Source organism: Molothrus ater, chromosome 9 (assembly GCF_012460135.2).
Source record: "Molothrus ater isolate BHLD 08-10-18 breed brown headed cowbird chromosome 9, BPBGC_Mater_1.1, whole genome shotgun sequence".
Classification (NCBI taxonomy): Eukaryota; Metazoa; Chordata; class Aves; order Passeriformes; family Icteridae; genus Molothrus; species Molothrus ater.
Window position 1 is genome coordinate 25,605,217 of NC_050486.2, and position 22,099 is coordinate 25,627,315.

The following is a 22,099-nucleotide window of genomic DNA, read 5'->3' on the forward strand; positions in this document are numbered from 1 at the left end:
CTGGGGAAAAATATGGGAAAAGGGTACTAAAAAGAGAAGTTTCTAATTAAATACTGGGCTTTAAGAGCATGAGTAAGAATCACCAACTCAGGAATGTGAGCAGAAGGATGAAGGATTACCAGAACTGATGGCATTACGGACAGGAATCCCTTTAAAGAAAGACAGTACTATATTTAGAATATTGTATTTAATTAATCAACAAAACCACAATAGTAACTAATATTTATTACTACACCCAAATGGGTCTTCAAATACATATGAAATTTTAATAGCATACACTGGTTTGTACCAGGCACAACATACTCAGAGGAACAAGCTCTGTAATTTAAGTAATACAGGTCAAATAATTTCTTTTCTTTTGACTATAAAGGGAATAATATTTCTTTAACAGGATCTGCTCACGGGAAAGGATCAAATCTCTGCTACTCAATATTTCTTAAACATCTAGAAAATTGTTGGTGGTAAATAAATACAAAATGTAATAATCTTCCTAAGCTCAGAAAACTAAACTGTTTTTTCCAAAGGGAATATAACCAGGCTGTTACAACAGCTGAACAGTTTAAGTCTGACCTGACAATTCTTTTCCTACTCTCACTGCTGACTGCTAATCAAACTCTTAGAAAACTTGGCTCTGTATCTCTTTACAGATAAAAGCTTAATCATATAAACAAGGAGGTGCTAGAATACAGGATGCAACTTTCTATTACATGTATAGGTAGATGTATAGGACAAAGAGAACTCGGTATGTTCAGCTGGTGCCAATCTGTGTAACTCTGGCTTTAGCCTGCTTTTCTGAACAACCAAGGCTTGTGCAGTCAAACACTGTGTGAGAGCCCTTACTAATAAATAACATGTTCATTCTGAGTGGGTCATGTTCCTGAAAGGGCTGTGAAACTTCACATATACAGGAGAGAAAGAATGTGTGGGCTTCTGGAATTAACTTGAAAAAGATCCAGGGCTGCAAGCCCTGCCTCTTCTGCAGCCTTCCTCCGGGTCTGCAGCACACAGATTCTGCAGCTGTCTCGGGTACATGCGGTGGCCCTGCCTGCCGGCAGCAATGCAGTGCTGGGAGCCAGATCTGCTCCTCCCCTGCAGGCACCTCTGCCTTGTGAGCAGAACGGGAGAGCTGCATTTCCGTTCTGTGGAAAATGCCAGCGTGAGTTCCCTGCCTACTGGGAGGAATCCGTGCCAAACACCAGCATTAGAAATGCCTCAACAGGGGTGAATTATTCAATATTATTCAAATAATACAATATTGTTCTTCGAAACTTTGCAGTTGTGACAGATCAGGTTTCAGTACCAGCCTCCACAAAAAGCTTAAGTCGAAGCAGTCATGCTTACTGAAAATCAACTTCTGGCCCATTGGGAACTGATCAGTACAAAGCTGGTAACATGTGGGGCAGGGAGTGGGCACAGGAATGCTCTGAAGGAAGGTGACAGTGTCTGAGTTGTGGCACAATGCCTGCCAGCACCCCTGGCCTGTGCTGGAGCTGCCGCAGACAGGGGCAGGTCAGAGGGTTTACATTGTCTTTAGCAAATGTGAGAAGATATTAAAGGGAAAGTTGAGTCTTTGTTCCTCTCCCAGTCTTTTGTATCATGCGGAGATATAAAAGACAAAAACATTGACATCAGATTTGATTACTTCAAGCATTTAAGAAGTTGAGAAACTCAAGTGGTGCGCAGGTATCTCTGCCAATCAACTTGTCCTGGGAACAGGTGAAGGAATCCCATATGTGTGTGCGTCTGTGGAAGTTTATAACTAACCACAGTGAAAGAAAGTGGAAGGTTTCTTGTTTTCTGGATAGGAAATGGTACCGGCAGTCCCCGGGATGCGGGAGCCCGGGCAGTGGTACCGGCAGTCCCCGGGATGCGGGAGCCCGGGCAGTGGTACCGGCAATCCCCGGGTAGTGACACCGGCAATCCGCGGGATGCGGGAGCCCGGGCAGTGGTACCGGCAGTCCCCGGGATGCGGGAGCCCCGGCAGTGACACCGGCAGTCCCCGGGATGCGGGAGCCCGGGCAGTGACACCGGCAATCCCCGGGATGCGGGAGCCCGGGCAGTGACACCGGCAATCCCCGGGATGCGGGAGCCCGGGCAGTGACACCGGCAGTCCCCGGGATGCGGGAGCCCGGGCAGTGGTACCGGCAGTCCCCGGGATGCGGGAGCCCCGGCAGTGGTACCGGCAGTCCCCGGGCAGTGGTACCGGCAATCCCCGGGATGCGGGAGCCCGGGCAGTGGTACCGGCAATCCCCGGGCAGTGACACCGGCAGTCCCCGGGATGCGGGAGCCCGGGCAGTGACACCGGCAATCCCCGGGATGCGGGAGCCCGGGCAGTGGTACCGGCAGTCCCCGGGATGCGGGAGCCCGGGCAGTGGTACCGGCAATCCCCGGGATGCGGGAGCCCGGGCAGTGGTACCGGCGATCCCCGGGATGCGCGGGCGCTCGGTGTCCCGGCAGAGCCGCCCGGTGGCCGCCCGGTGCATTGCTGGGTATCCCGAGCCTCCGGCCGCGCCGGGGATGCCGGAGGGGCAAGGAAAGGGCGTGGAACAAAGCTGGGCAGCGGGGTCTGCCTGAGGGGTTTGATAAACAGAACTCTCAGGGCATGCACAGGGCACTGTGCGCCTGCCTGCTGGAAAACCTGAGCTCTGTTGAAAGCTGACGCGTTTTGCGTAAAAGGAGGAAAATACACTGTTTGCATTGTCCTTCTGTCCCAAAGACAATCCTCTGTCCCAGAGAGAATCAGGGAGCTTCAGAGCTTCTGCAGCTGATCTTTCAGGCTTGTTGAAGACATCTCCCTGTCGAGCTGCAGTAAGAGCTTGAACAGTGTCTAAATGTGAAACTACAAATTCAGATTTGGCTGCTATTCTCTCCAAGCTCTCTTGGTATTTGCATTCTCGGGTCTAACAGCAGTATCCCACGTTTACACATAAAGTAAGCAGTGCACATCTAGTTACTGCAGGCTCTAAAATTTGGTCTTGTAAGGTTCCGTTACTGATTATCCCTTGGGTAGACACAAGCTGTCAACTATTTGTAATTTTCTTTATCTTTCCAACAGAAGTGTTCTGTGGGTACCTGTTCTCACAGCTGAGAAAAGCAAACTCTACACTCAGGGGATACTGACAGGTATGAGCAGGGCTAAATCTCAGGCAGAGGATGGGTGCAGTAAATATATATTATTTCAGAGTTGTTCTGATGCTAGGAAGCTTTTTTATATAATCAGATAACTGAAATAATTTCAACCCCCACCCTTAATGAAGGTCCATGCCTCCACAAAAACAAAAGCTTGTGCAGGGCTAAGACTGACAGGCTAGTGGGTGATGGTTGCTTTTCCAAGATTTTTCTATCTATGGGAAAAGAAAGAAGTAAGACCACAGCTGACAGGAGACATCAGAAATAGGTACAGGAGCTCTAGGATAGAACAGTTCCAGGAGCAGCAACAAAGTTCAGGAAATCAAGAAATTGTACTTTGAAGAAATGATCTCCTGTTGTTTGACAGATTTCTTCTGCATCCAAGGAACTTTTAAAATAAACATCATCAGAGATACCTGACTGTATCATAACTTCCTCATTTCTAATGAATACAATCTGCAAAGTTCTGTTTTAACTCTCTAACAATCAAGAGGTCAAGAGGTGAAATACAAATTTTCAGCCATTTCTGTTCAAGGCTGGATTTCTGCTAGTGGAAAACTAGATTTTCTATTCTATTTTCAATCTTCTGACCAATCCAGTTGCCACTTTTTACTTCTTGTACAACCCTTCAAAATAAGCTCTGGACTTGGAAATAGGATAGTTTGCACTGTCTCTCTTTTAATCTTCCTTTCTCACCTCTCCTTTTCTTTACAAGTAATTTCTTCACTTATGTGTTCAAAGAAAAACTTGCATTAATTTCAACTAGGAGAGCAATATTTAGAGTTCTTTTTATGGTGCTGTGCTCCTGGCTTTTGTAAACAATAATAGAGAGTGTTTTAAAAGATCATTTAAATGCCAGTACTCTGGCAGGACAAGCTGAAGATATTCCAAATCCACACAGAAATGTAGTTTAAATGTGCATGCAGATTGATAAAAATACAGTACTGGTTTACTGATTTTATGAAATACATGTGTGGAAAACACTGTGCTTGTTATTAAAAACCCCAAAAGACAACCAGCCAAAAATGCCCAAACTGTACAAGAATGTTGTTATATCTGGAGTGGTTTTTTCCTGCAAACCTTGCCATTTCAGTTTGTGCTAGCAGGCACTGCTAGTTTGTTATACAGGGAGCTGGACTCACACTTGCAAGGAGAATGGAACCTCTTTGAAGGTTTGCAAAGTTTCTCTCTTTCCACCTCAGAGGACAGAGTGCAGCTGCTGTGACAGTGAGGCTCAGAGCTGTCACATCTCCAGCAACTCAGACCCATCACAGGCTGTGCCAGAGCAGCTCTTTCCTACTGTGCTGCTCTTCCTAACATCTCTGAATATACCAGAGGATCTAAAGAACTGCACATTTTATGGAAGGACACTTAAATCTGCTCCAACCCTTTCCTGTCCTCCTTACTATGTCACTTCCTCATGTAATACTCTTGTTTTCCTTGGAAAACTTCCATTTCACCTCTCAAAAATAAAAATCTCCTTACATGTTTTGTCTTGGTGTTCTCTAGATGCATGGGCCAGGACCAGGTGTGAGTCTGTGGTTATAAAACAGTTTCATGCATAAAGCACCATGACTCAGCTTTGTTCTGTGAAAAACCATGAGAAGGCAGATGTCAGGGTAGATGATTTAAAAATAAAATTAGTGCTGTTAATCCTGTTCATTTTCAACAACTGTCAGTGATCTGAAGACGAGAAACTTGTTTTTTTCTCCAAGTGGAAGATGAGGTCTTGATGTATGAATTTGGTTCCAGAACTGGAACCAAATATTGCAGTAATTTTTCCTTAGCTCTGGTAAAGTTAGCTTTGTTACTTTCCATCTCTTTAATAACCTCCCAGCCTTGGGCACATGAGGGAGTTTTTGGCCATCCAGCTGGTGGTTTTTTGGGACTGCAGTCAGTGGGAAGGCAGTCAAACTTAGGGAGAAGCCTGCCCTAAGTTACACCTTCCCACTGCAAAGGCAGCTGCCATGCACCAGTCAGTTCCAGCACTGAGATCATTAATTCTGCTACTGATAAAGTGCCACCACTAAGGGCTCTGTCTTTAACAATGAAGAAATCACTTTCACTTCCAGCCAAAGCCAGCTATATATTGTTAGTTCACTGGAGACACAGGGTTTTTTCAATATTTATCATACTATAAACACATACAGCACACCTCAGAATACTGCTGGACACTATGAATTAACTGTGCTTTTTCACTGTTTTTGTACAGTGTATTATTTCAATTGTTTAGATTTAAGGCAGGCTTTTTGATAAAGTGAATTATTTATTCCATATACTTAACTTCTAAGTAGCTTGAAGGAAAAGGTCTTCCATTACAAGGGAAAAAGTAAACAAATTTAAAACCCCCCATCTCATTAATTGTAAAGCAAATAATACCTATATGAGGTAGAAATGATGTATGGCAGAAATGATCCTATCAACTACAATACATGTTCATGGCTCCACTATGAATATGAATTGTGCAGCAGCTCTGATGCCTCTGGCACCGTCACCTAATTCAGTCACAACTAAACCATTGTGAGACAAATCTCAATTAGAAAACTTCAGAAGTTTTTGGAATAATAATTGTCTTCACTTACCTTGAGACAACCAGAGGGAGAATCAGCATTTTCAGCATCCTCATCAGTAACTCACCAGGAAACTGGAAGTAGCTAATTTCCTGGAAATACATGGAGAGATGCTTATTGTTTTGAGCTAAAGACTGACTGTCTTCACAAGTGCTGCTAGAGCTGTGGATCAGATAACATTGCTAGAATCTGCACCTTCGGTGCAAAGACAAGTGGCAAAGATAGCAGGCTTTAAAAGGGAATTTTAAAATTAATTAGATTACATAATGTGTTCTTATTCAATAAACACATGGCATTGTTTGTTCCTTTACAAAGGAAGACAAAAATGAAATGTGCCATCTCTTGGAGACTACTGTTAACCAGTTGCTCTGAATAATCTCTCCATTCTGCATTTTGTCTGTTTTCCTAGACGTGTTTGAAGCTATGGCTTGGACACAAACGATGTTCAGACAGACAGTGGTTTGCAGTAGCTGAGGCCAGAATTGGTTTAATTTAGTTGCATTTACTAAATGCCTTATTTTTAACTGAGATTTCTATTTTGTGCTCAAACAGTGCATTTATTAAAGCATGTTGTTGTCTAGTCTGTCTGACTGATACAGCAGAAATGAGCACCAGCAAAGGGCTTAGTTGAAGTATGCAGGGGGAGTATTCCCCAAGTGACTTCAGTAACATGTTCTGCTAATGATGGGAAATCTCAAATTTATTAATATGAAACACCATTAGTGTAATATAAACATCTGCACCCCTGTGCATCTGATACTGAAAAATATTCCCAGTGTTTTCTTTAGCTGTACATGTTCCAGAATAGTGTAAAATGCAATATATTGCACTACCAGTTTCTGCAGGCCTATATGAAATGCTACATTTCATCTAGCTTAAATGCCCATGATTATTATCCATACCTGCCACATTCTACTGTGCTCCTGCTGTGCTTCCCAGGAGTCTGAGAGACCAGAACCCTTTGCTAACCTATTGTTTGAGAATGTGTGAAAAGACCCAAAGAGCAGCACAGATTGACGAACAGATGAAATGAAACAATTTTAACAACACATACAGGTGACTTTTACCTTCCAGAGCCCACCCTGAAATTCCCCAAGGCACATATGTCTTTTGTTATGTAAGCCTGGCATTTCCTCTGCAGGGACTTGCTGGGAGCTGCTCTTACCTGCTGGGAGAGGCGCCTGGTCCTCAGGAAGAATCCCAGGAGGCAGCCGATGGTGACGGACAAGACGGAGAGGATGAGCAGCCCATTCCTTTTACAAACATCCTTGATCCGAGCGAGGATTGCATCCAGGGCCACCGCCATGCTGTCCTGCCTGCTCTTTGGAGAGGAATCAGCATCCCATGGGGAGAGAATCCACTCGCTCCTCTTGTTGGGGTGCACAGATCTGGCTCTGGATAGATCAGATCAAAGCACTTCCAGTTCTGCTTAGCTGACCCGCAAGGTCACCCCTCTGCCAATAGCCACCAAGCAAGCAGCTGGCATTATTGTTCCAAATTAATACCAACAATCCTATTATCAACTACATCATTAAGAGCCTGGAAGAAGATTAGGGGGCTCTGGAAAATTAGAACAGAATGCAGTAGTATTTCTAAAACAAGACCAGTTCAAAACAAAGTGACACTCCTGGGGGGAAAGGCGATGGATTCCTCAGACTCCCCGGTTTGGGGTCTGGACGCCCAAACCCAGGAAGGCAACTCTGCAAGCCAGCGCTCAGACAGGGAACAGAGCAGTTTTGCCAAAGGGCAGAGCAGGTAACGTTTTGAACAGGACTATCACAGCAGGGCAAGCTAGGTGAAACTGGACTTCATTAATTAAAGCAGGCTTGGTTTTTTTTGTTTTCATTGCCAAAAAAAGGCTGAATGAGCAGCATGAGAGACACGCATCAAACAGGAAATAGCCTCAGACTGGAACATGCAAGGACACCTTCTGTCACTGGGCATTTATTATCTTGGAAGTGAAATAATTTCACTTTTCTTCCAACCACTATGTTGATTAGAGTAGGGCCAATTTACTTTCAGAGGATTATTAGACTAAGCCACAGGGATTGCTTTCCTTTCCTTTGCTGTGTCCGCATTCAATCCCAATGCTGATTTTTATGCTAGTGAGTGTCTGATAAAAATACACCACCGTAACCATTCACATGCCAAGCTTTCTTGTGAAAGCATTTCTGTAGTTTTTGGTGTATTCTGAGATTATTCAATGTTTTTGTGGAAAATTTTCCCCACAGTACAACTAGGTTGTGTGTTTATAATATTACATTTTATACCGTGATCAAGTATTTGTTGCTGCATGCTCATGTATGAGTGAAAAAAACCTCAGGAGAGATTAAACTGTTCTTTTTGGGGGCAGGATCTCAATCTTGTGTAGTCAGTAGTACATATGGATACCCACACACACACAGAAAAAAAAAAAAGTGGAGTGGGAGAAAATAAAAGAAAAAAATATGTGGAGTCCGTATATTGAACATAAAAAGAAGTGGGTTGCAGAAAAACAAGAGGACTGCAGAAAATTTTATAATGAATCAGAACGTTTTATTAGTGTATATGTAAGAGGACTGATGCTGAACCGCCCCGACACCCTGGTAACTTTGCTGCCCTAGCGGCACGTATCCGATTGACTTTTGGAATGGAATAACAGAAAAACGGGAGGAGCGGTGGGCGGGGCTCCGAGCGCGGTGGGCGGGGCCCCGGGAGGAGCGGCGGGCGGGGCCCCGGGAGGAGCGGTGGGCGGGGCCCCGGGAGGAGCGGCGGGCGGGGCCCCGGGAGGAGCGGCGGGCGGGGCCCCGGGGGGAGCGGCGGGCGGGGCCCCGGGGGGAGCGGCGGGCGGGGCCCCGGGGGGAGCGGCGGGCGGGGCCCCGGGGGAGCGGCGGGCGGGGCCCCGGGAGGAGCGGCGGGCGGGGCCCCGGGAGGAGCGGCGGGCGGGGCCGGGGCTCGGCGCGAGCCTGAGCCATCATGGCGGCGCGGCAGCTGCTGAGGGCGGCTCCGGGGCGGCGCGGCTACAGCGGCGCGGGCGCCGCCGAGTTCCTGCACCGCAGCATCGTGCCCACCATGCACTACCAGAAGAGCCTGCCCAGGTACGGCTAGGCCGCTGCTCCGGGGGGGCGCGGGCTGGGCGCGGCGGCGGCGGCCCGGGGTGTCCGCTGTGAGGAGAGGGCAGAGGGAACGTCCCGCCCCGGGCTCCGCGGTGCGCGGCTCGCTCGGTGCGCGCTGTCTGCAGCGGAGCCGGTTCGGCTTTCCAGGTGTCAGTGTAAGCGGGTTCGCCCTTCCGAGTGTCAGTGTAAGCCTGCTACTGAAACAGCCCCTTGGCGCCCACACCCCTTGAGTGTAACGGGATTGTGCTATAGAAAACAAAACTCAGGCTCAGAGAAAGTTGGCAAAGATGCCGAATAGAAAATTTGTGAGAAAGAGATGTCCAGCACCCTAGCTGTGAGGGGGAGCCCGAAAAGGGCTGGCAACCGAACTGTTCCTTCTACAGAGCTTCTCTCCTAGCAGCGGTTCCTGACACTCTATTTCCAGTAAGAGATTTCCTCCCATCACTGCAGTACCTTTGTAAAAAGACAGTCAGTTTGGTTTTATGCCTTATTTCCCAAGACCATTATGGTGTGCTGACTCGTGTCCATCTGGTTCCTTGCTTCTCTTATTCCACTAGAAACTTATGAGGCATTTAAGTATTAGCCAAATTTATGTATAATAGCATATACAGTATAGTGTGTGTATGCATATCTGTATGTGTAGTATATATAATAGTATAAAGAAGGATATGGAAGAAAGGAGGCAAAGAGAGATGACTGTGTGACAAACACAGGCTTCATTCATACCCTTGCTCATCAAGTGTACCTCTCTGTGTTCCACTTCCTGCAGACTGCCAGTTCCCAAGCTAGAAGATTCAATAAAGAGATACCTGAATGCCCAGAAACCACTTTTAAATGATGAGCAGTTCAGGTATGGACAAACACATGTAGTGTCATGTTCTGCTTCAAACCAAGTGTTAACATAAGAAATGTGACTTGTGACAGCATTTTGACTCTTTTCTTGATTGTTGTAGGAAAACTGAAGAACTTGCTCATGCCTTTGAAAAGGGGATTGGAAGAGAGCTGCATGAGCAACTGGTTGCTCAAGACAATCAAAACAAGCATACAAGTTACATTACAGGTTCGTTGGCCTTCTGGGTGTAGGACAAGTCTGTAGGTCATCATACTTCAGAATTGCTCATGATACCCTAAGTATTATAGGCTAAAACTTTAAGTAGCCCAGAAACTTGGAATAACCTGCTGTGAACACCCTCTGTGGCTGTGTTTGAGCAACTTGAGAGGCTGGTAGAAAGAAGAATGCTCATTATCTAATGTCATCTCTTCTACCAGAATTCTGGGTAGATAGATACTGGAACAATGGTATTTTTTCTTGAGTTTATAAGGTTTAGGTTAAAGAGGAGCTTATCTAGCACTTCCCTTAAGGAAACTGAAGCAATCATTTCCAAATAATTCCATGTTATTTAGCAAGAAAAGTAAACTTTGAGGGAGGGGAGGGGTCACAAAGGATAACTAAGTTTGGGAGGCAGAAGTGATCAGTAGTTGGCACTTAAAAGCCCTTAAAACTACAAAACTATATTCTTTTAAAGACCCAAAGAAAAGGAGTGACAGAAATAGGAAAATGAGAATAAATAGAAACAAATCAGGAGAGGGAGAGCATGTGTATAGATTATTCTTACTTTTGATTATTCTGCTTTATTATTGCTTCCAAGTACAAGTGTCTGCTAATGAAAGTATTGGATAGCAGCAGAGATGGAAATAGTCCAATACCTATGGAAGTAGAAGTTTCCATGTTGCCCTGTGAATGCACTTCTATCCTTGCTGTCTGTTCAGACTGCCTGTTAAGGTGTTAGCTGCCACACAGTCTACAGAGAATACCAGATTATTTCACAAAAACTGCTCTTTGGTTTGATGTATTTTACTTTCCATTCACTTTGAACAACGTCTTGGGTTTTAAGTGGTGGCTTTATGTTGTTCATCAGTGCTAACCAGTATGCTGCTTTTTGTCTATGAATGGTGGAGTGTCTATTGCTTTTTGTTCAGTTATTTTTCTTCTTTATGCCTCATAAAAGACCTGTTCCACTTGAAATTGGTTTCTGAAAGAATGTAGAGTTGTCTCCACCCTGGACTTTCAAGTCTGATGTTAAAAGGCTACGTGTTGATGACAGATGTGGTTTTAAAACTGCAGATGAGTGTTACTTACCTGTGAGCACCTGTAATTAAAGTTGTAACTTAGCCCCTGGAACAACCCACTGCGCTTCTTACAGTACAGGTAGAAGGCTCAGCCTTCTAACCTCAGCAAGATGCAGTCAGTGACAGGGAGTTGCAGAAATTAATAGTGTAAGAGTAGGTAAAGGCATGAACCACTCCAAATGTGAGGCATGCACCAAAACAGAGCTGGGGAGCTGCACTCTATGTCTTGGGAGTTAAGGTTTATCATTGAGCCATAAAGAAAACAGGGAGTTGGCCCTTGTTGCTCATGACATGGACACCCTTGACATGGATTATTCCAAACCCAGTATTTTTATGATTAGCCAACACTATCCTTCTTCATAATGGGGGTTTGGAGAAGCCTTGGTTGAATTATTTCATATGTTTGTCTTGTTTAAAGGCACTTTAATGTGTATGATTCATGATCACTGTTGGACTACATGACCCTCTTGTCTGACTCAGGAAGCTGCTTTTATGTTCTGACCTCTTTCTCAACTCTCAATTTTCAGGTCCCTGGTTTGACATGTACCTAAAAGCACGTGAGCCTGTTCTTTTGAATTTTAATCCATTTATGTCTTTTAATCCTGATCCAAAACCAGAATACAACGATCAGCTCATACGAGCTACGAACATGACTGTTTCTGCCATACGTTTTATGAAGACCTTCAGGGCTGGTTACCTTGAACCTGAGGTTTTTCACCTCAATCCAGAAAAAAGTGACACTGAGATCTTTAAAAAAATTATCCGATTTGTGCCTTCTTCAATCTCTTGGTTTGGTGCCTACATGGTCAATGCTTACCCCCTAGATATGTCTCAGTACTTCAGGCTTTTCAATTCTACACGGATTCCTAAGCTCAACAAAGATGAGCTTTATACAGATGAGAAGGCAAAACACTTATTAGTGTTGAGAAATGGAAATTTTTATGTGTTTGATGTTATTGATAGAGATGGAAACATGCTGAAACCCTCAGAAATACAAGCACACCTGAAATACATCCTTAGTGACAGCAGTCCGGCCCCGGCCTTCCCTCTTGGCTACCTCACCAGTGAAAACCGAGATACATGGGCATCGCTGAGGAAGAATCTACTGGACAATGGCAATGCAGAAGCTCTTCAAAAAGTAGACTCTGCCATATTTTGTTTAAGTTTAGATGATTTTCCCATTAAAGACTTAGTGCACTTGTCCCACACTATGTTGCACGGAGATGGTGCAAACCGCTGGTACGACAAATCCTTTAGTCTTATCATAACTAAGGATGGCACTGCAGGAATTAATTTTGAGCATTCCTGGGGAGATGGTGTGGCTGTGCTCAGGTTCCAGAATGAGGTTTTTAAAGATAGCACCACGACACCAGCCATCAGCCCCCAGTCCCAGCCTGCTTCAGTTGACTCTTCCAGAGCAGTGCAGAAACTTGACTTTAAGCTGAACGATGCCTTAAAAGCAGGGATTACCAAAGCCAAACAGACATTTGATGCCACTGTAGAATCACTGTCTCTTAACATGATTCAGTTCCAAGAAGGGGGCAAGGAGCTTCTAAAGCAGAAGAAGGTGAGCCCAGATGCTGTGGCTCAGCTGGCCTTCCAGATGGCTTTCCTTCGCCAGTATGACCAGACTGTGGCCACGTACGAGTCCTGCAGCACCGCAGCCTTCAAGCACGGCCGCACAGAGACCATCCGGCCTGCCTCTGTGCACACCAAGAAATGCTCTGAAGCCTTTGTCAAGGGACTCTCCAAACACAGCACTGAGGAGCTGCAGAATCTGATAGTGGAGTGCTCCAAGTACCACGGCCGTTTGACAAAGGAGGCTGCCATGGGTAAGGGAATGCATCAAGCACTCCTCCTTTTGCACTAAAATGTCTGTAAGGTTGCTGTAAGTATTTACAACTCAATGTTTTAATGCTGATGAATGTCTAATGTAAACTTGACAAAAACAGTAGCAGAAGGCTCATTCTCACTCATTTCTTGATAGAGAGGAGTGCCTCTGTGCTTCCCACAGCACCTTTCATGTGTTGAGAATTTTTTGTACTTTAGTTTTTTCCTTAGAGCAGTTGGACTATTTGAAGATTTACTTAGTGCATGTTCAACAGGAACTTTGGCTTAAGTCTGAGGAGCTACTGTCTTATCTCTGCAGGGGATAAAGGCTTTAACAATTTCCAAATCAAACTCATCTTTTGGCCATGCTACTCCTGGCATTTTTGTAAATGCTTTCTTTTGAACTGCCCTTCCCAAAAAACATTAAAATTGACAGCAATAAAACTGACTGTTGTGTATTGTCCCATAGAGTCTAAAATTTGCCTTGTTTTGTTGGTGCAAGATGCTCTTCCTCTATAGATTGGTAAATTATAAGGAAGGCTTTTTCTGCATTAAACAACTTGGCTATGTTCAGGTAAATAGTTAATCAAAGAATGTGATGTATTATTAAAATTGTCTGTTAACACTCACTTTTGTGTACTCTCCTGCTCCTGTTGAGCCTTGCAGTAAAACAAGCAGGCTCCGTTCTCCTAGGACATGGGCATGAAAAGTCTGAAAAATATTTTCTATCATCAGTACAAAAATAAACTCCAGTTCTACAGACCTCCTCCTTTGTGGCAGAGGTGAGTTCCCACAGAAGTCAGGCACCTCTCTCACACCTGTTTTTCCTTTGTGCAGGCCAGGGCTTTGACCGGCACCTGTTCAGCCTGCGCTACCTGGCCTTGTCCAAGGGGCTGCCACTGCCGCAATTCTATCAAGACCAGGCCTACGCCCGCCTCAACCACAACATCATTTCCACCAGCACCTTGGTGAGCCCGGCTGTGCAGCTGGGAGGCTTTGGCCCCGTGGTGGCCGATGGCTTTGGAGTAGGGTATCAGGTACAAGATGACTGGATAGGTTGTAATGTTTCCTCTTACCCGGCTAGGAATGGTAAAGAATACCTTCAGTGTATACACAAGTCACTAGAAGATATCTTTAATGTTTTGAAGGGCAAGAAAATTGGTAGTTAGACATAAAGACATTGGAACACTTTATAGTTGCCGAACAAAATGCAGATTATGTCTAATTGACATACTAATCGATGTTCAGCATGGATGAGACTGCCCAGCCTAAGTGGCTTCATGTATCATCACTGAACTTGAATACTGTTAAATTCAGTAGGAAGTGTCTATCCATTTCAAAGAAATCAATTACAGACCTTGAATGCATTTCAGGAAATACAGACATTAACTACGTCAAATTAAGTAACAGATCCATGTGTTCTTAAAACACATAATCTAAAATAAGCATTTTTATTGAGTTAATGAACTTGGAATACCTGTGTTCCATGAATGTTTGGACAGACTACAGTACTGTGATACCGCTCTTAACTGTTTGGTTTTAAAAAAATACATGCAATAATTTTAAACATGGAAGAGTGGTTCCATTTGCACTCTTGCAGTAAGCTTGCTTACTAACTTATCTCTTTAAACTTGAATTTATATCAGAACTGATTGTGCCTCAACTGCTTGAAGCCTTTTCACTATAACAGCTTTTAGAGACACAAAAAATGAAGTGGGAGGCTTTAAGAAACCTGCAGTCACCAACTGGGTTGTTAAACTGACTGGAAAAGACTGTATTTTAATAAAGCTGTCTATTAATAACCACAAAGTTCTTTTATTGCCATATCTAAATCATACAGCATGGACAGACCCTTTATCAATAGCTCATGTTTCTTACAAAGGTTGGAAAGAAAACTGCTGCAAGTATTCTGCACTCTGGTATGTAGATCTTGAATTCCTGCCTTTTACCCCCTTGATTTCCACTCTTTCTTCTGGGAGGCCAAGTCTTTCTGTGGAGCTGAATTGCACAGTGGTGGTGGCTTCTGTCATCTGTGTAAATGCAGCTCATGTCCCACTGCCACGGACAACCAAATGTATCAGCAGAGCAGGAAAGTCTGAGCACATTGGTTGGATGTGACAGATCAGGTTCAGAGGCTCAGGAACTGCTTCCCTTTGCTCTTCCTTTGGGTATCTCAGTTTCCAGGTTCTCCCACGGTCTTTTTAATTTAGCACAGTAAGTGTAAGCAATACCCTATCCTGAAGTATGAAATAAAAGTGCTAGCAGGGGAAAGCCTTTCATATGTAAGCCTGAAGGCTTTGCTCTTGTAATGTGCTGTTCTAGTTTTCAGCTGAAAAGCAGTATTTTAAAACTTACTCTAAAACTCAGCATGATTGTTTTTGTTCATTTAAACAAAGAAAGGTGGTAATTTGGGAAGATGCAGGAAATAACCTATCAGGACACAATTATCAGACCAAAAGTCTGAATAAAATTCACTAAAGGCTGGGCTTTTTTTTTCCTTGTTGGGTTTGTTTGGTGGGGTTTTTTTGTTTTGTTTTGAAACATGAGAACAGCTGGCAAGATTGTGAATGCACTCGCCAAGGAGTACAAAGTCTGTCTTCACCTAAAAATGAGGTTTACTCAGTGACGTACTTGGAAAGATAACTTGCTTTTCAGAGGATGGTAACTGTGTAAATGTCAGCAGCAGTCAAGCTTAGGAAGTGTTCTCAGGAAACTCAACTCAGTCTTTACCTAAAGTGGCAGAAAGCTGCTTGAGGTGTAGCTGTTCCCTTGAAGAGTTAACACTGCCTTTACTAGTGCTTGCAGCCATTTCCTCACTGTAAGAATGCTGAGTGAGAAGACTTTATTTGCTTATGTTAGACAATCAAATGTAGGTACTTCCTGGTGACCAACTACTAAAACCTTTAAGGCTGTAAGTTGTGTAAGCAGTTACTCAATGCATTAGCTAGGCTACGGCCCACCACAACCATGTAATTCCCAAACCCCACAGCATTAAGGCCATGGCACTGTTCAGTCAATATGTTCTATTTTCAGTCTGTACTGAGGCCATCTCCAAGTGCTCCATGGGAAATATTTTATTAGGGCATGCTGGGGATGGAAAGTACAACTGAGCGATGTCGGTCAAAGGTTGAACTCAGTCTTGGAGATCATTTCCAACCTAAGTGATTCTGTGAACTTGGGTTTCCATTTCTCAAGTGCAGCCATGTAAAAAAGTAACTCCAAGAAAGCTGCATATCTGATGTTTACAGCTCCTCCATCAATAACCATGTCATAATTTATCACAGGTATGAACTTCAGCATTTTACAAATTTATGGGTAACTTCATAGATTCCAACAGATTCCTTTGTTTTTTCATCATAGTCATTCCAATCCTGTAGGAAATAGGATTTCAGTGTTAGTCACAAAGGACAGAATGCACAGACTGGAATTCAAACTGGAACTAAATGTTACTCAAAGTTTGGGTCTTAGATATCTGTAGGAAGTGAAATTTTAACAGGTGAGAGTAGCAAGATCAGTAACCTGAAATTAAATGAGCTTCAGTCTCAGTGTTTTTATATATGTATATTTTGCTGGGGTTTATTTTCTTATGTAGTCCCCAGCCTGTAGTGGACAAACAGCAGCCATGGCAGGTGAAAGGATTATCTATCATTTACAATACCCTAGTCAGGTGGGTAAGCAGACAAGCAGATTCCTGCCAAGTAGGATACCAGGGAACAGATGTGACCTTGAGATTCCTGCTCACACCCAAGAAGATTTGCAAGGTGCCGTTATCCTGAGCTATGAAGGACAGTGTCTGTATTACTTTTCAACCTCTCTGTGCACAGGACAATGGGCAGGGATCTTCCTAGACAGCCATTTAGTATTCCAGGTTCTTGGTTTCTGGAATTCCTGAGTGACTTAAATCTTTGTCAGCTGCTAAGTTAACAAATCCATACTTCTAAAGGGACACTGTCAGTAATGCTAGTTGTTCATATTTGATTCAGTTTCTCTCTCCTTCTGTGGCCTTCCTGTGGCTACAGGAAGAGGAAAACCAGTTTAGGGTGTGTATTTTAGAGTAGTGATGTGGGGAGGGCAAGCTAGGTAAGTAGTTTTGCTAGTGAAACTAAGACAACATACCTTTTCTAACAAGTTGATGTCATTGAAAGGTGTGCCAGATTCTGCGCCTTCAGCAGCAAACCCTGCCTGCAAACACATTTGCAGAAGGTTTTTAAATTACATTGTACTGACAAAATAATAAATATGAACACTGAAACATCTAAAGAAAAGCTCAGCACAAAAATGTATTGTATTTCTTTTAAATTAGGCAGAAAGAATGGGCAAGCTCTGCATCACTCTGCTCTAGTGATCTGGGCAAGCTCTTTCCTAGTCAGGGGTCAGTATAAGGTTGGGACCCTGCTTGAGCATTGGGAAAATTCAATCCAAGGAACCAGAGTAAAATGAGGGAACACTGCTCCTCTATTCTTCCCAGCAAAAAAAAAGTATTTCCAACTATTCTAGATAAGAAAGCTTAGTTCCTAAGTTTCTGTAGCAGCATCCAATTACTATCAATAGCTTTGTGTTCAGAGTCCACATAGGCATAATAGCTTCATAATACATTGCAAGGAAACTAATTGAAAATGTGGAAGAAAGCTAATAGTTCTGGCTTGAATACTGGAATCCAAGACACTGCAGAGAAGGAGCAGCTTGTATTGGATTTAGGCACACAAGTGACAAGCAAGCTTTATGTGTAAGGAGGATCAGCTGGCTGAGTGAACAGATTAGTATCCCAAACAAGCATTTCACAGGGGACAGTTCTTCACTGCCATCACTGCTGCTGTTTTTAAAGAGTGGAGAAAGGACAGCTCTAGGAAGGTGCTCTGGTTTATCTTCCATAGGAACAGCTCTCTCACTTTAGGGTTCACAGTTACCAAGCTGTACAGTAAGATTTACTAATTTTAAAAGTACATTTAAAAAATCCCAGCCACTTCTGTAGTATGCAAGAAGGTTTCTTACATTGTCAATTTTAACTACAGAATTTGATTAACAAGTGGCTGAAAATCAAAGGTAGCTTCTTCCTGGTTTTCTGCAAGGGATCTAAAATTAAGGTTTGTATCAGAGAAACAAAGGATACTTTCTCCTCTCTAACACTCAAATGTTTTGTGGTGGTAGTTGGGTTTGTTGGGTTTTTTTGGTAACTACTATAATTTAAATAAGACATGCAAGCATTAAGCCACTTTAAATTGACTCCAGGTGTGGTTGTCTTATGTGTACCAAAAAAATACAGAGAAAATACAGTGATTATATGGCCAAATGCCATGTTTAGTGCTAATCATATGTGAGATCTAGTGTTGTGCAGGAGCCAGGCTGGCTAGGATCATGCCAAATATAAAGCAGTTGACAAAATTGTTCAGAACTGCAGACGTCACTTGAGCAACAAGAAACTCATTTACTGATTTAGGCATCCAAAAATTCAGTGGAATACCTCTTCAGGGGTTCAAGTACACCAAACTCAGAATATGAAATTAAAACTTTTGTTACAGCTGTGAAGTCTTTGTTCTGTAAATAAAATTGACAGCTAGGATGTAGAGCTATAAACATCTCCTGCATTTTTTAGTCTTCATCTAGATTTTTCTGCAAGTTCCCAAGTCTGGTTGCAAAGCTTTCAAGCAGGAATAAACTAATAACCATTCTGGAATAAAGACATAACCATTCATCAAAAAGATGGACTTCACTTAAATAAAGACTTCCCCCAGCACACTGCAGCAGGGTTTCTATTTATATCAAATTCTTTGTAGGATCAGCTTTTTTGGGCTGTTTCTTAGCACAGCATCCCAGTCTGAGAGAAGGATAAGACAGATTTATATTTGTCAGTCTATTTACACCTAATCGGACTGGAATAATAGGTTAAAAATAGCAGGGAGTTAAGTGGCATAGAGCATGACCATGCACAAGAGATGAGTCATTGCAGACTGGCCCTGAAGAATCCTTTAACTCTGAACCTTGAGGTGTGCTTTGCACAGGCTGCAACTGCCAGTGATCTTCAAGCTTTGTCTGCTCAAGCTGCAAATGGAAAAATGCCAGTGTTCATCTCCTGTGGCTCTGGTGATGTCAACCCCAAAGAAAATCTGTTTGTATTTTAGACAACACACACTGAGGTGTGTTCATAACCTGAGCTTGACAACTCTGTAATACAACAAGGGGCAAGTGGTGCTTTGTCTAATGCTGCACTTTGCCTTTGGGAAAGACTCTTTTGCAATGACCTGAGCAGTGAAGACCTCTCAGATGAATTCAGATTAACACTGAGTTACCTGTGAGGCAGGTTAAGTATGACTCCAAGGTGTGCTTAGCTTTAGATTTTACTGGCACAGAGTATACCAGTTGTTTGTGTTAGCTCTTGGCAAGTTTTTGGTTTGGTTTGGTTTTTTTTCTTGAGACAAATGAAAAACTCAAAACAAGGAACTGTGGAAGGATGGGAATCTGGAATGGTCCAAGATGTTCCAGAACCATTTCAAATAGTGTGTACTTTGTCACTCTAGAAGAAGTTCTTTTAAAGACAGAAACAAATCACAAATAAGAACTCACCTGTGGTTGAAAGTCGACTGGTTCCAGACCTCGGCATTCAAATTCCACAATTGTTTTGAATTTCTCGCTGTCTTCAGCCTGTGATTGAGTCAGAAAACCATTAGTTTCCATCTAATAGAGACAGTGACAAGCATTAGTCTAGGAATGGATTGCTTTAAAGGCAGCATTGTCATCTCTGATGCTCCTAACTAGAATTTCTTTATCTGCCATGAGGAAGACTTTGAAAGGAAGCCTAGAGGGGCATTATATAATCACCTCTGATTTGGGTGATACAGTTCTCTGGTGGCTTTTAAAATCTATCAGATTATTCTACACATGAGACTGTAAAGAAGTCTACAAGACAATTTCTGTCCAGGGACAAGACCAGCTTTTTGTGCTCTTGAAGGAGGGTGATAAAGCAAAACTCAAAATACTGTTAATGCTTGTTTATCTTTCACATAGAAGAGGAAACAAACTTACTTACATTGTAAGGCTTGATTGTCTGACTTAAAATATCTAAAACAAAACAAAAAAGAAAGTATACAAGTGAGTGGCACTATGTCTTCAGTTTTATTCAGCACAAACCAAGGACCAGGATCTTCTTTCACAGCAAATTCCTTATACAAAGCAAAAGAAACACAAGAAATGTAAGGTTTTCCTGCAGCTGGTCTTCAAAAGTCAGAATTCAATTTTTCTCCCTTCTCCTGAGAAGTTTACACTGCACCATTTTTCCATACCAATGCCAAAAAGATTTGCATGCTTTTGTAAAATAACAGTCCAGATGAGTTGTGTTCATGCAGAAGGCTGGACTCACCAGGAGGCCTTGCTGTCTCCCTGAATGTGATGGCCAGAAAGTGCCTGCTGGGAACTCAAGCACCAGCGCACAGGGCAGAAATCCCTGGTGAAAGCTCTTTACAAATGGTGTCAAGCAAAAATGGGGACTAAAAGAGAAACTGAAATGGACCCTGCCTGGTCAGTGTCCCAGCACGTACCAATGGAGTTCTCCCTGGAGCACAGCTTGCACTTCTGCACCATCGTGGCGCTTCCTCGGCCGCCCTTCAGGGGAGCGCTGTCCTAAAATCCATGACAAGAGAGGCATTTTTATCCACTTCAGCTTAGCCACTGCAAAGGTAAGGTAGTTTTTACAACAACCTTTTTAGCTTTTTAAAAATACTGCAACAAGGCAGCGTTTTTCTTAACTACAGAGATTAATAATTCAACAAGTCGAGATTATCAAAGAATAATTCTATTCTAGACTTTAAACAGGGAATAATAGATATTTGTGTCTTATCCGTATAGGCATGCTCTACTAATTCTTCAAAATACATTCTTACCATTCAGCTATATGCAAAACAAAAAGGGATGATTGTTTCTAAGAACAGACAAGTATCCCTGACAAATTTTATCCTGCTTTTTCACCTTCCAAATGCTGATTTAGCATGCTAACCTTCTCCAAAAGGATTCCATCACCATCAGAGAAATAGGCTACAGAGAAATATATATTTACAGAATAGAATACATTTACAGATTTTTTACATCTGTTTTTAAAACAGATGTAATACTTTGTTAGTAACGGTCACCACTCAAATGGCACACGTCAATTAACAGTCACCAAATATTTATTTTAATACGGAACATGACAATTTTCTAAATGCATATAGCTATTAAAAAAACGATCTCATCTGGAGGGTAAGCTGTCACATCCTTGATGCGGATACGTGTGTAAGAGGCAGGTTTGTGTTCACATTTTTGCTCAGAGGTAGGTTACGAGGGGCGCACGCACCATCAGCCGCAGGTACTGCCACTTTTCGGAGACTTCACCGCAGTTCCCACATTTCAGCTGGAGAACACAAATCGGAAGTTTGAAAGCTGTCAATAGTCAGGGATACGCTCCCGGCCCCGGCCCCGCACCTTGAGGTACCATCGGAAGTCCTCGCCCTCGGCCCGCAGCCGGGTGATGTTCTCCAGCGTGGCGCGGAGCTGCAGCCCGATCCTCTGCAAGGCAAGCGGCGCAGCGGCGTCAGCCCCGGCCGGCCCGGCTCCCCGCTACCGCCAGGGCCCGCGGGGCTCCGGCCAAGGCTCCCCGCTGCCCCCACGGCCCGCGGGGCTCCGGCCAAGGCTCTCACCTACCCCCATGGCCGCACGGATTCTGTGCTATTCCCCGCTCCCGCGGCCGTGCCCTCAGCCAAGATGGCGCCTCCACGCTCCCTGCCCGGCTGAGCCGGCGCGAAGCCGCGTCTGCCCTCAGCCAAGATGGCGGCCGCCACCGCCCCGTGCGCGCGGAGCGGGAGGTGCCTGCGGGGAGGGGAGGGAAAGCGGGAGACACTGTATTCAAAATTACACATAATCACCTTTTAATATTTTTTTTTTTAAGTCGCAGCGTCTTCTTATAGACATGTTAAGAGAAAGCAAAAGCGCAGTTTGGCAGCACTGCCATGGGGTCTGCCCTGAGGGCCTGCGGGGGACTGCTCAAAGTCTTTTAATGAATGCTGCATAACAGAGATGTGCTAGCCTAGAACTAAACGAAATACATTCTAGGTTGCTTTTCAGCTTCTCTGAAGCTGAACGGGACAGTCAGTGAAGATCCCTGGATGGCTCCTCAGTCCCCTGTTGTTTGTCTCTGCTCTGGAGGCAAGCGGGTAACCCCGGGCTGGGATGAAGGTGATGTGTATCTGCTATAACCATTTACCTGTGCAGAGTCAGATGTTGTTCTTGGCTGGCCAACAAAACACCCAGCTCAGGATAGTGACAAAAGTTTGCCTTGACAACTGGCAAAAGTTTTGTTTCACAGAGCCAGGCTTCATT

The 22,099-nt window shown here is 43.8% G+C and overlaps 3 protein-coding genes across 5 annotated transcripts in view; 1 reads left to right on the forward strand and 2 right to left on the reverse strand.

Annotated features, from left to right (window-relative positions):
- The window catches only part of SLC1A7 (solute carrier family 1 member 7), a 48,234-nt gene extending 41,229 nt beyond the window's left edge, over positions 1-7,005 (reverse strand). Inside the window, exons 1-2 of the mRNA XM_036387923.1 lie at positions 6,865-7,005; positions 5,712-5,791 (exon numbers count right to left, since the gene is read on the reverse strand). Of these exons, the coding sequence (XP_036243816.1) occupies positions 5,712-5,791; positions 6,865-7,005 (221 nt within the window). The remainder of the gene's footprint in view (positions 1-5,711; positions 5,792-6,864) is intronic.
- Positions 7,006-8,653: 1,648 nt separating this feature from the next.
- On the forward strand, positions 8,654-14,563 carry CPT2 (carnitine palmitoyltransferase 2). Its single transcript, XM_036387715.2, has 5 exons — positions 8,654-8,776; positions 9,564-9,644; positions 9,748-9,854; positions 11,452-12,756; positions 13,592-14,563. The coding sequence occupies exons 1-5, from the start codon at positions 8,655-8,657 to the stop codon at positions 13,921-13,923; spliced, it is 1,947 nt and encodes a 648-aa protein (XP_036243608.1). The 5' UTR covers position 8,654; the 3' UTR covers positions 13,924-14,563.
- Positions 14,564-15,804: 1,241 nt separating this feature from the next.
- On the reverse strand, positions 15,805-21,600 carry CZIB (CXXC motif containing zinc binding protein). Of its 3 annotated transcripts, none has more exons than XM_036387718.2 (8): positions 21,425-21,600; positions 21,216-21,289; positions 21,078-21,134; positions 20,287-20,368; positions 19,779-19,810; positions 19,316-19,393; positions 16,871-16,936; positions 15,805-16,125 (listed from the first exon to the last, which is right to left on the reverse strand). In XM_036387718.2, the coding sequence occupies exons 2-8, from the start codon at positions 21,216-21,218 to the stop codon at positions 16,048-16,050; spliced, it is 396 nt and encodes a 131-aa protein (XP_036243611.1). In that variant the 5' UTR covers positions 21,219-21,289; positions 21,425-21,600; the 3' UTR covers positions 15,805-16,047. The 3 variants fall into 3 exon arrangements, with proteins under 3 accessions (XP_036243611.1, XP_036243610.1, XP_036243609.1); XM_036387717.2 differs by having other exon boundaries at positions 21,421-21,569; XM_036387716.2 differs by having other exon boundaries at positions 21,206-21,289; positions 21,425-21,566.
- Positions 21,601-22,099: the final 499 nt, after the last annotated feature.